The 14,149-nt window shown below is 41.9% G+C and overlaps 1 protein-coding gene across 3 annotated transcripts in view; it reads right to left on the bottom strand.

Moving 5' to 3' along the window:
• NECTIN3 (nectin cell adhesion molecule 3) overlaps positions 1-14,149 on the bottom strand; it is a 209,382-nt gene that overhangs the window by 156,988 nt on the left and 38,245 nt on the right. For all 3 annotated transcript variants that reach the window (XM_054045629.1, XM_054045638.1, XM_054045620.1), the window contains exon 3: positions 3,830-4,126. In XM_054045629.1, coding sequence (XP_053901604.1) covers positions 3,830-4,126 — 297 coding nt within the window. The remainder of the gene's footprint in view (positions 1-3,829; positions 4,127-14,149) is intronic.

Below are 14,149 nucleotides of genomic sequence, written 5' to 3'. Positions count from 1 at the left end.
GACATGTCTACATGTTGTATTTAACTAACGGTATGGTAGTGCTTAATCTCCAATGAGCAGTGGTAGTCCTACCTGGAAAGCTTAGTAAACGACATGTATACACAGGTGGTTGGCATCAAAAGCTTAAAGCAAATCAGTGGGCCCGATTAGTTTTCAGTTTTCAGTTTGTTAACTGAAACAAGCCGAGATAATTATATGGTCTTTACATCAACAATGCCAATTTTTAGCATAATGCAGTGTTAACGTCAATAGTTCAAATGTACCAAATTCTGTGAATTAAAAAATTCATATTACACAGTGGTAAATGATGAATTGCACATACGACATGAGTAACTTTTGGCTAATTATTTATACTGTAGTAGGCATCTGCACTGTGCCTATGTTAATACTACTAGTCAAACCCACAAGGAACTTTAGTGTATTCTGTGTTTAATTTTGTTTTATTTCTTTTCAAAGGCTCAAAAGACAATTAATAGTGATAATGGCTTCAATCTGAATGCCATCTTCCCAACTTCTTTCAACCCCTCAGTATTAGAAGTCTTGACCCTAGAATCTCACCCTAACCCAGCTGTAGAAAATGTCTGACAGTTTTAAATACACACTTATTGTAAGCCTTCCATACCAATTGAAAGTCTGCTACAGTAAAAAGTAAAGGTATAGCACACTGAAGTAATACAAGATCAGAATTCAGAGTAGGATCGTTGCTCTGAGTCCAGGACAGCAGGCTCAACTACTTCCTCCAAATGTAGGTGGCACAAAGATTGAAAAGGAGAGCAAGACTTGAAATATAGCTCTCTTCTCACTGAAGCCACATCTTTCCAACTCTTATATTGTTTAGTGTTATTAATTTATGTTTGAGGCATATTATGGATATTGGTTATTGCTACTGGGCTAGGCCAGAAAGGTTACGTTATAGAGACTGGCAATTTTCTTTTTATGCCTGTCTCTCTTCAGCTATTGTCATTACGAGTGTTTGGAGAGAACAAAGCTGCATCCTAACTACTCACTAGTGCAAATGACACGTAGAGGGTAGCAGTTTAAAAACTGGTAGTCTCTCTCAACAGGACTGCCTCAGTTTTCAGTTAATATTCATTTTATATTTAGACAAATTTTTTAAAAGTGATAATTTCCTTATTTGTGTATCAGGGCACAGGGCCTGGATAGAGTATTTACAGTTCTCACAACTTGCTTTTTATATTTATTTATTTATGACTACTCCAGTAAAATACTCTACTCAGATTCAAGTGCAGTGATCCAGAACCCAGTTGAAGACTGTTAATATACCTTGAAACAAAGCACTAAGCAGAACTGTTTCTCTGTCCATGCTCAACACAATTTTAGAAGAACACTAGGCAAGGAGTATGAAGCCCCATACATAACTTTTTATAATTTGTTTTGGAAGGTGTTAAAGTTTATTCATTTCCAACTAATATTGGGGAAAAGATGCATAACTTAGTCTAAAGTTCTTTCCAAATTCAATTAGACAATAAAACTAGCCAGTCCTCCAATATAGACTGTTCTAAAAATTGTTAAAAGTTCATTGATTCAGTAGAACATATTTGTAAAGAATATTTTTGAAAGACAATTCTTATAAGTTTTTAATAGTGGGTTTACTTGATAGGCTACTGTAAGGTTATGTTAGAGGAGGTTGTGTATGACTTGGAATAGGTCATAATTTTAGTCCTAATACAATTTCAAATGTTTCCTGATTCATGTTAGTAATTTTACTATTGATAGCATTCTCAGACCATAAGTTCATTTATTATGGTATTTCCCAAGATGGCTGAAGGCAAAAAAATCAGTAATTATACTTAAGTCTCAAGGTCATTCCCACCCCCATTACATCAAATCGTTTACAAGTGGTAAGCATAAAAAGAAACCTTTGTTTAAATTTACTGAAAATTCTCTTTTAGTCATGTGTTTATGCCACCAACTAGTAACTGATGGTAAATATTTTATTTTTTGATCCAACAGGTTAAGCAAGGCACCTGATGTTAGTAAGGAGAGAAAGTATCTTTTTAAAATCTTTTCACCACTCAAGGGCTTTTCTGAAATATTAATTAAGTTAATCTAACCCATCAATGTATGTAAACTACAATCTTTTTCTAGTCTGAGATCTACATCCTACACTTCCTTTCCCCATCTCCTGTGCACGCATTAGCGTGTTATAGTTTACGTTTGAAAATGGATGCCTAAAGCTAAGGATGCAAAATTTAGGAACCCACATTTTTCTGGACTTTTGAAAACTCTGGCCATATATTTGGTAGCCCAACTTTAGGCATCCATTTTGGGTTATGTGGACTAAAGTTTGTAACAGCACATCAAAATGACAAACATAGCATACAATGTAAAGTTTTAAGAAATTCAACTTATTTATGGTAAGTTAGAAGTTACTCTTCATTGGGGAGAAACAGACCGGAATTTATTTTGGGGGCAACTCTTGTCAAAATCAGCAATCCACCTGAGCACAGCATTATTACTGGTCAATCTAGGGAGATATGCTATGGCTATGTCTTACACTGCAGTTCGAACTATGGTAGCATGAAAAGGACTGCACACCAAGTGCTGCATTTCAACTCCCCTGTGTGGATGCTGTGGGTGTGAACTAAGGTTCCTGAATTCAGATTAATGTAGTCCTGTTTTAAGAACCTCTTAGTTCACACCCACAGCATCCACATGGGGGAGTTGCAGATCAGCACTTGGTGTGCAATGCTATTCACACTCCCATAATCCAAACTGCAAGGCACTGTAAACAAGCCCTAAATTTGTTAGGGTTTAATCTGTGACCATCAAGACAGTTTTTCAGGTAGCCAGAAACTCAACAGCAAAGGGCAAGAAAGAGGTCTTTTATCATTTTATTTGTTACTGAACTGAAATTTAAGTACATATGCCATACTTTTTGCTTGTGATATGCTAACAATAGTAAATATGCAGAATCCAAAATTATCTGGTCATACACAGAAACTTATTTGCTGCAATAAAGACAAAAACATTGCTAACAGATGAAAGTTCTGCATATTTCAATAGCTGAGATAGAAGGTGCAGTTATGAAATTATAAAGAATATTCTGACAAGGTAGGCCTTAGGATCAAATAATGAGGAGGGCTTGGCAATTTATCTTCTGTTACTTGTTTCTTTCAGGGACTTCAAGTTTAACAAGCCAAAAGATCTATATTAAGAAAAAAAGTAGACTTCCAAGTTGAGGGATTCTCAAGTTATCCACTCTACCGCTAATACTCTCAGTAGTGTAATGAGTGAGCTGGTTAAGCATAGTTACCCCTTAACATTTTTTCATCACTGAAGTTTTGGGAATATCATGCCTTGTATTATTCCAAGTGGGAAATGATAATTACCATTTCAAGTATTTTTAAATACTTCAATTGTTGCTGAATGGAAAAAATAGATTTTACTTATAACAAGTCCCTGTAAAGCTGAAGAAGAGGAATTGAATTCTTTCAGCTTCAACATCTGAATATTAGTCACATTTTTTAACAAACAAGTCCATGAAGAAGCATATGGGGAATATAAATGGGTAATTAAATCAAGTTAATTAAAAAGTTAAAGGTAATGTGTCTCAGCAAGTAGGGCAACTAATTGGGTCTCAGGAGACCTGGGTTCTACTCCTGGCTCAGCCAGTTGCCTGCTGAAAATCCTTTGTCAACTCACTTCACCTCTCCATGGCTGTTTCCCCCTCTGTGTGATGGGGCAATGATACTAACCTTCTTTGTACACTGCTTGCAGGTCTACTAATGGAACGTACTATAAGGCCTAGTTGTAATATGAAAGAATAACAGCTGTAAAAGCAATAGTTAACTTGTTGTATACTTACATAGTATGTCCAATGTGTAAGGATATCTCATCTCCTTCTCCAAAGCTGGATGCCTCACAACGCAAGTTATGCGTCTTCCTCTGGCAAATTTGGTGGGTATGAGTTTGTACTGACTGACAACGGTCACAGTTTCATTTGGAAATAAAGTAGAACGGGATTCCATTTCTCCAAGACCACCTTCCCAATCAACATCTGCAGCAGGTTTTCCAGTGGCTGCTGTACAAATGGCTGCTATTGTCTGATTTTCACCATCTATTAAAGAGTTTGGTCCCTTTGTTAGGCTCACAATGGGTTCAACTATTGAAATAAAAAAAGAGTAATTAAGTATGTTTTCAGTCAAGACAGAAAAGTTTAATTAACCTCACTTCATTTCCTGTATGTACATTTTATCCCAATAGTTTACAGCTAACAACTCGTTTTTAAGGCCGATTTGTTAACCAGCAGGTAAAGCTGATGACACAATGGATACTTTAAAGTAATCTGAACAATTGACAGCTCTGACACCCCTGTGCTGAACATTGCCAGGGTGGACTGATTTAAAATCAAAGTGATATAAATCAAATTTTAATCAGCAAGCAGGAAACCTTGTTTTAAATCATTTATTTTAATCTAGCTTTGCATCTGTATTTGATTTTCCCTCTCTAAGGTAAGGTTGATGCTCATTGGTTGAGAACCATTAAAACATGTGAACTGCAACTAAATATAGCCTTTAGGCTACATTTGGTGGGATTGGTTTTACTAACCAGGAAGACACTATATTTTACACATTTACTTAAGCAATTCTGTAGCTTAACTCACGTTTATTCAATTTTTTTTTTTTTTTTTAAAACACACTTCATAGAAATGTATGATGCACTTATCTACAACTACGCATCTCCTGCACTAGTGTTTTCTCAGAACCCAAATCATCTTTGTTGTGTACCTGAAGTGCTACCACCTAGCTAGTTTCATAGATATCGGGGTGAGGGTTTTTTTGTTTTTAGTTAAAGAGCAACAGTACTAAAGATTCTTGTTCCACAAGCTATTAAACAAATCAGACCACGTTATGTCCTTTAGCCTACTATCTTGGTAGTTAACAGCGTGGCTTGCAGCATTATGCTCTGGCCATAAAACAGATTCTTTTTACTACTCAGAACTAAGCTCTTTTTTTCCCCTTTTTTTTTTAAATATAAATATAACTATCAAGACGATCAACATGCAAAAACCCAAAATCACGAAAGACCTGAGATGCCCAAGAATCAATGACATCCAGGAAGGCTGAACTCATATACATTCAGGGAAGCCTCTGAAGAAATCAAACTTTTAAGTGCAAGGAAATTTAGTCTACTTATGAATGTTATGCCAGTTACAAATAAGAGATTTATTTCACTCCCATGCTACAAGGTACTAATGGGGAATATCTAATTGCCCAACCTTTTGTGAACTTTGTGTCCAGAAGCATCTCTACTGCAGTTTATATTTAAAAGAGAAAATAATTCTTACAGTAGTCAGTATTAAAAGTCAAGCTCTCGCTTAATTTGTATATTTTATTTATAAATAAGGTTCAATTATGCATCTGCCTAGTGAATACAGTAAGTCATCCACCAATTCTTGACCTAAGGTAGAATTCTTACTTAATCCAAATGTAGTCTATTGTTTAAATAATGCCACTTGCAGATGTCACTTGTAGAGTGACACGAGTTCTTCAAGGTGCATCCCCCTATGTGCACTCCACTTCAGGTACATCTTTGACATTTTCGGTAGCAGTGCCTGTTCAGCACACAAATGTGGCTCCAGACCACGTGTCCCGTATCAAGTTTGCACAAAGCAACGCAGACAAACGGCCCTCGGTTCCTTCTCTATCGTGAGGTCCCAAAACACAAGACTGCAAAGCAGAGGGGGAAAAGGGCAAACAATGGAACACTTATCAAGACATTTCTAAGAACTTCAGTTCCTGTAAAATTAAACAACCTCTCCATTCTCAATTAGTGTCCTGATGGGTGCTCCACTTCAAGCAACTGCCAACCAGTATCCATAGGAGGGAGCGGCTTCAGAGTCGGATTTAAGACTGCTGACAAAACAGCACTGTCAATAGCAGCATCTGATCTGGAAGTGTGTACCAAGACTCGTCGTTTGGAAAAACTGAACTGATGGCCAAGTTGCGACTTTGCAAATTTCAGTGACTGGCACACTTTTCAACAGCACCATAGAAGTGGACTGAGATCTAGTTGAGCGGACAATTACTCTAGAAAGGGACAGAACATTAGTGATCTCGTAACAAGTCAGAATATACCCAGAAACGCATTTTGAAGTCTTTTGGGTGGAAAGTGTAGATCCTTCTGATCTGTCCACAAAAGAAAGTTTGAGAGTTTCTAAATGGTCTGGCTCTGTCCAGATACAAAGCTAACACCCTTCCAACATTCACCGTATGGAATGCAGATTTTTCACTGGACTGGTGTGGCTGGAAAATTCGGGGGGGCGGGAAGAACCACACATACAAAATTGGGGAGGAAGCTATATTTGCCTGGTTAGTGTGGAAATCAAAGAATTTTTAGGAACAAGTTTGAGATGAGGCTGTAATAAAATGTTTTCCTTAATACTGTGAAGGGGGTCCAATATTAATGCCCCTATCTGGCCCATGGGCAGAAGTGATGTCATTTTAATAGCTAAGTGGAACAGAAAACAACTAGCTAGAGGCACAAATGGAGGTTTCATGAGGCAGTTAAGGACCAAGTTCAAGCCTCATACCAGATTAGGTTAGCTTATTTGTGGGAATAAATTTATCAGTGCTTTAATGAACTCTGTCATTGTGGGGTAGGCAAATACTGAAGCCCCCTCCCCTGGTAAATGGAAAGTTGTGATTACCACCAAATCTTTGACAGAACTCAAACTAAGGTCTGACCACCTTAATTCCAAAAGATTATCAAGAACAGCAAAGAAGGGAATGGGTAGGAAAAACTGCCAGTGAAAACACCGGTGATGAATTCTCTACTTTTCAAAGTACACCTCTACCCCGATATAACGCGATCCGATATAACACGAATTCGGATATAACGCGGTAAAGTAGCACTCTGGCGGATCAAAGCAAGTTTGATATAACACGGTAAGATTTTTTGGCTCCCGAGGACAACATTATATCGGGGTAGAGGTGTAGCTAGCTCTGCTACAGATCTTTCTGCTGTTTAATAGGATCTGTTGTACCTCTATCGAGTAAGAAACCTCTATTCCCCAAGAACCATCGAGGAGTCAAGCTCTGAGAGGAAGAGTGCCCAGAACTGCGGGATAACAAATGGAGAATGATTGGAAGGAGCAAGGACAGACACGAAGTGAGACAAATCAGTTAAGGAATGTCTCTCAGCCAAATCGGTGCAATTAGGATAACCCTGGCTTTGTCCTGCTTGATCTTGTTGAGCACCTTCAGGGGCAATAGTATTGATAAATATGCAGAGAGAAGGTCCTTTGTCCCATATGTGAGGAATGCGGCCCCTATGACCTGATGACCTTCTCCTATCCCCACACAGAGCAGAATTTCACACTTCATTTTCACAGTGGTTGCAAAGAGGTCCACTTCCAAGAGTCACCAGGTTAGGAAAATATGCTCGAGTTGGAGTGTCGCACTCACACCTGCAAACCTGGGAGAAGTGCCTGCTCAGGTGGTTGGCTCTGGTGTTTTGTATGCCTGGAAGTAAAAGGGTGAGATAAGCATGTGCTTCATTGTACACCAGTTCCTTAACTTCACCGATTCTGCACAGAGGGAGGCTCAGCACAGCACAGTCTCTCACTTCATGATTTATATAAAAACACCAATGCTACGCTGTCGGTCATGACCATGACAGACTGGTTCCTGACGAAGGGAATAAAGGTGTATACAGGTATTCCTGACAGCTCTCAATTTCAGGAAGTTGATTTGGAGACAAGTGCTGGGCACACTATTTGCGCTGAGTTGTGTGTCCCCCTATATGTGCACCCCATGAGGAATAATTTGAAGTTAGTCATAGCAGGAGATTGGGTGAAGGGAACTCCTGTACATACTTTGGACAGGTCCTGCCACCAACTGAGTCAACCCAATACTCAATGAGGGACAGATACTATCTTGTCTAAACTGCACTTGTTCTGAGCCATCCCTAGAACCAGCAAAGATGTAACTTGGCATGCTGCTTCACAAGCTGCCATGTGTCTTAACAATACTAGACAATTTCTTGACATGGTCTGTGGACTTATTTGAATTTTTAAGTGTGGTTTGTATCAAATCTGTCCCTGGCATGGTAACCTTTGGCTATTATGGCACCAAGAGAAGATCCTAGGAATCCAGTTGCAGTGGGGTCAAAGTGGATTTTTGTTTGTTTAGCTCAACTCCTAACGTGTGGAAAAGGGACAAAGCTGTCTTCACTATAAAGACAAATTTACTGTAAGAGTGGCCATTGAACAGAATTATGATGGAATGGAAAGACAACCATCCCAGGTCAATGAAGGTAGACTACTGCCAGGGCCTTCAAGCATACCCTCAGAGCAGAAGAAACTGATGGGAAGCACCATACAAGTGATCCTGGTGGATTATGAAATGAAGAAAACATCTCATGGGAGGGGTGAATCACGATGTGAAAATACACATCCTCAAAATCAAAATCCAAAAACCAATCCCTAGAATACAGCAATGGAAAAATACCTGCGAGTGTCACCATCCTGAATTTCTGCATCCAGAGGCTTTTTTGGACCAGAATTCCTTCCCTCTGCTGGACTCGAACAGCTTCTATAACCCCTACACATGACAGAAATGACTTCTAGTCTCAGTAAATGCTCATGAGATGGGTCCATGAAAAGGAACAAGGAAGGAGGGTGAACTGGGGAGATGGAGGTGAAATGTGTGGAATAACCTGAGGCTATAAACGCCAAAACCCATTTGTTGACAACCAAGGCATTAGGGGTAGGGTATGTAAACAGAAATTGAGTTATTGGATGGAATGTAATAATTTTAATCTGCACATTTATATATGTAGGTGATATCGTCGCTGGGGTCTGCTAGATGGTCTTGGAAGGTTCCAGTAAAGTCTCATTTACTCGTAATGCCACTTGATAGAAGGCTGTTATGTGTAGAATGTCTAACAGCTTATAGAATCATAGAATATTAGAGTTGGAAGGGACCTCAAGAGGTCATCTAGTCCAACTCCCTGCTCAAAGCAGGACCAATTCCCAGCTAAATCATCCCAGCCAGGGCTTTGTGGGACTCTTCAACCTACTCCAAGTAGATCTTGACTTAGGCAATTTGTTTAATTAGCTCTTCAAACCATCTGGCACAGTCTGTCAGAAGTTGGGGGAGGCATCACAGCCTCATCTGGTGAAGATAAGGAGATATTAGTTAGCAGGGTGTCCTCCCTGTATGCTTTTGCCTTCGAAAAGACTCTTCCTGTGCTTGAGGCAGAAAGAACAGAAGAGCATCTCCCTTGGTGATCCTCATGAGAAAGGCAAGGAGCTCTTGAAAACTGTCGGTGACATGGATCCCAGAGAACGCACTTTTCGTTTTATCACTAAAAAGATCGGCTTCTTCGAAAGGGAGATCCTTGATGGTGTTTTTGACTTCCCTCAGGAAACCACAAGACTGAAGCCACGAGTCCCTGTGCATCGTGAGTCTGGTGGCCAAGGAATGGGTACTCCTGAGGGCATTCTGTGCCAAAAAATTAAAAATTCTGCAAGTTTTATTTGTCAATAAATAAATGCAGAGGCTTCAGCATGGCAGCAGGGAGCAGAGACCACTGGCTGCATGAAGGTGGGAGATCACCCTGCAGCTCCCCGACCCTCCAGACAGACTCATTGGTGAGGCTGCACCTGACCCAGAGAGCACAAGACCTGGCCCTGCCCCTCTGCCCCAGGTGTGGGGCAGGCAGGTTCAACCAGGCAGGATCCAAGTGTGGAAGGGATCAGTTTTGGGGGATACAGATATGGGGTGAGAGGATTCTGTGTGGAACAATCTGTGTGCAGGCAGCTCAGTGGGGAGTGGGTGTCTAGATTCACAGAGGCTTGTTGGGGGAGTTCCAAGTGCAACTCTGAAGGGGCTTTCAGGTGAAGATGGTTGGGGCTCAGCAGAAGGATCTGGGCGCTGGGGGAATAGGGCTTGGTGGGGTGGGGGTTTGGGTACAGCTAGTTGGGGGGAGGATCAGTGGCCTGGGAGTCTGGATGGGGGGGCTCAGGGAAGCTCAGTGGGGGATGGCCTGGATGCAGGGGTAGGGGTCGAAAGGCAGGGGATCTGAGTGCAGGGGTCTCCAGTTGCAGGGGGTTGAGGAAGTCTGGTGCGGTGGGGTTCGGGTATGGAGAGCTAGGGGGGGTTCTGGGTGTACAGGTGAGGCTCGGAAGGGGTGTCTGGGTATGGGAGGTCTGGATGCACAGGGGTTGGGCGGATGGGGGAGCAGCTCCCCGTGACCTCCCCCACCCACAGTTGAGGAACAATGGGGTCAGAAGCAGGGGAGCATGCTAAGCTTCCTGCATCTGGGGGAGGTTTCTGTGGGTGGGTCTGAGACAGCTCCAGCCATTCCTTGCAGGGGAAGAGAAAGTCCTGTCCTCTCCTGTCTCCAGCCCAGCCGGGACTAGCAGCTGATCCCAGCTCAGGGTTGAAACCACTGGCTAGGATGTCTCCAGCCCTGTGGTGATTTACCTCTCCACCGGCTGCCTGAAATGATGTACCTGTGCAGCTAGGGAGTGGTGTGTGACTGCTCTTACAGCTTTTCTTTGCTTCCCTGTCAGAAAGTCATTTTTCTGCAGGGAAGCAAAGAAATCTGCAGGGGACATGAATTCTGTGCACTCACACAGAATGGGATGCAGTGTCAGCTGGAGGGCCAATTTTGCTACTAATTTTCCTTCATTCACTAAGGGCTAGAGCTGGGTCTGGTCATCTGCAGGGCACTTGTACTTAAAACTCTGCCAGCCTACTGTACATGGTGAAGTTGTACTTCGCCAGCAAAGCCTTGCCTGCAGGTGCTGACGTGCCCACTCCAAAGCCACCTGAATGACCAATGAATTAGAAGCCAGGTGTGTGAATAGGAAATTGGTCCCTCTAGCCAGCACAAAGCATTGTCTCTTGGCTCTTTTCGGAATGGGGGCACCCAATGCTGGTGTGTGCTTAATGATCTGGGCTGGTTCCAGCATGGCCTTGTTTATAGGAAGGGCCACATGTGCAGGAGACTATGTTGGGGGTCCTGGAATTCCTCCAGTGGAATTTTTAAGTTGGTAGCCACTCTGCAGAAGTTCTTGGTACCACCAGTAGTCATCTGGTGGAGAGAGCAGCAAAAGGATGACCACCTCATCTGGTGATGAGGAGGCTCCATTTGGAACTGGCGGTACCGATTCCACGTCTTCCTCCTCATATACCAACAGAGCTGGTTGGCATGCTGAGGCATGATAGGATCCTTGCAATGGCACTGGTTGTCTGTGGTACATGCCCCATGGGCTCCAGTAGGGTCAGAATGAGGGGTCCATCCAGCTGGGAGGGCCCATGGGGAAGCAATACCAGGCTTCTCGGGAGACGGGGGGAGGAGGGGGAAGAGAATGTCATAGCCAGGCAGATAAGGATGCTTCGGCTGCATGTCCAGGCTCCTGCACAGCAGTGGATATGTCAATGGGGCTACACCCTGAGACTCCTGAGCTGGATACTGGTTCGGTCAGAAATGGCAGGACTATCAGTACCAGAGGGCTCGGTCCGATGGACGGGAAAGGGGCCTCTCCTGCAGCAGGAACAGCAGTTCATCCTCAGGTGTGGGGACATCGCAAAGAATGGACGGACCCATGAGGAGTAGACACTGCAGGTATAGCAGAAATACCTCCTCTGGTGTTAGGAAAGTTTCTATATCCTGAGTCCACGGGGTGCCTGTTGAGACTCCAAAGTGACCTGGGTCAGCATGCTGGCAAGGCAGCACTGATGGAGCATCCAGAACTATTCTTGTAGACTGATGCTTTAAGTGTCCCAGTACCGAGGTCACCACTGGTACCAACAGATCCCGCTTCTTTGCTTTACCCTCCAGCACTGGTACTGCTGGATCCAAGTGCTGCGTCTCACCTGACCTAGTACAGGTAGGGGAGTGAACTAATCTCTTGTAAGTAGTCCACTGTGTGGGTCTGCTGTTATGCCCATAAGAGTGTTTCTTACTCTTGTGGTGGAGATTGTCCTTAGGCTTCAGTGCCAGCAGCTCCACACAATGGCTCGTGCTCAGAGGGGCACTACAGATCAGTGGAGGCCACTGTACAGGGCAGTCTCCTTGGCCAGGATCAGAGTGCACCAGGGGCCTCATTACCTCTTCTATAAGGAACTTGCAGAGATGGGGCTCACTCTAGTTTTGGGTTGGAAGGCCTTACAGATGCCACACTTCACCAAAATGTGTGCCTCACCCAGACAGAGGCACCATTAATACTCGTCGCTAATGGAAAATGAATGCGCATGAGAGAGACCGTTCTTGAAGCCTGGGATCCTTGGCGTAGTCCCCAGATGACAAGGGATTGTGTTCCTTGACTAGGGAGATGTTTACTATACTAAACTACACTATCAAAATGACAATTATTTACACATGTGCACCCACTTGTGGAATACACATAGGGATGGATCATCACTCCAAGAACTGTTGCTTTCTGGGTCTGAAACACCACATTGCCAAAAAAGTGAACACCTTGGATAATACATCTTTCTCCATCTTCCATATCCTTCATCTTAACAGCAATACCTTCCATCACAGAAATTCAAGAGGTGAAGAAAAGCTACAAGACAACAAACCCTGAATAGAATTGCTCAAAGCAGTAAATATATACAAAATGTATATAGAATGTATTGTTCACGGAGATCAAACAGAGGAAATTATATATATATATATATATATATATATATTTTTTTTTTTTTTTTTACAAGAGAAAACCATTCCTTTTATATTTATCACTTATTTTCTAAAATCCCTTACAGTTTTTAAAGCTTTCTGCTCCATTGAATACTACTAGATGTGTGACATCTTTTTTTCTTAACAGGACTAAATAGCTCAAGTCAAAACTCAATTGTTTGGTAAAATCCAGTTCAAGTGAGGCAACTAACATTTCAAGTAGGCAAAACACACTTCCTCAAGAAAAGTATCAAGATTGAAGTTAGGAACCATCCTGCTCAAGATGAAGCCTACATACAGGAAATCTGAGGAAGAAAAGGAAGCATGGGAGAGACTTAAATGCTAAATTCTTGAGAGAAGGGCTTGAGGAGCTATACAGTGCAATGTAACCAACTCACCTAACAAATAATAGCAACAAGGCACTATAAATTAAAGCTTAGACAGTAATAGACTATTCTGCAGTCCACACAGACATGGGGAGAAAGGAACAGATCTCAGTAATACATCAAGACTTGATCAGACACTGCATTCCCGATGAATGGATGGTACCTATTGATAACTCATTTTAACACTTTCCCAGATTAAGAGCAGCAGCTAAAAAATTGAGAGACGCAAGTGCTTATCACAGCCTGTCTGGAAACTGAAGTAGGATTCCTGATTTAAGACAGGACTTTGGAGAAGAGCTCTTTGTCTGACAACACATGGTCATACTTTAACTCCACCAATATTTAAGGACATCTCACTTTACTGGTCAAATCAAAGGTCCCCAAGTTCACACCTCCTAAATACCTGCCCATCAGCTACAGGTTAAAGTCAAAATGGAGCATGACCTGTGTCAGGTCTAAACTCAAAACGTGTATTGTTCTTCATGTTACTATAGTCCTGGAGACTTTCTACCCACACAACATGTGTCTCGTGGGTATTACACAATGCACCATCTAAGCCACAATCACGGTCTTCTCTGTCCTTACAATGACAGTCTGAAGGGCAGAGGCCTTTCTGATTGCCCTTACAACAAACAATTGCTTCATATCCAACTATTTTTCAAGGTGCCCCATTCCTCCCCTCACCAACAGAGGCCTGCAGTTGACAAGCAATTCTTTTGTGCCTTACTTAACATGGAACGCTTTACTCATTCAGCCTTTTAAATTAATTATTTACTGAAGAAAAAAAACTGAGAAACTAGAAACATGTTGCTTCAAATCCAAGCTGTAGAAAATAGCATCACACAAAGAAAACTATAGTCCATATTTCACAGAACCAGTTCTATGACTTACTGTGCTAGTAGAGTAACTGGGAGACAAATACCAACTCAAAAAATTAATTCTAGAGCTATGTTACAGTCACTGCCACACCAAACAGGTCCCTGTGTATTAAAACTAACATTATTGCTTAAAATGTTTAAGATACATTATTCAGCTATTTTCAGGAATTTCTCCATCATACTAGAGGTTTCATCAAATATTTTTATTTTGCTTAAGTACAGCTGGTC

The sequence above is a fragment of the Malaclemys terrapin genome, chromosome 1 (assembly GCF_027887155.1).
Source record: "Malaclemys terrapin pileata isolate rMalTer1 chromosome 1, rMalTer1.hap1, whole genome shotgun sequence".
NCBI classification, from domain to species: Eukaryota; Metazoa; Chordata; order Testudines; family Emydidae; genus Malaclemys; species Malaclemys terrapin.
This window is presented reverse-complemented; position numbering and strand designations above follow the sequence as displayed.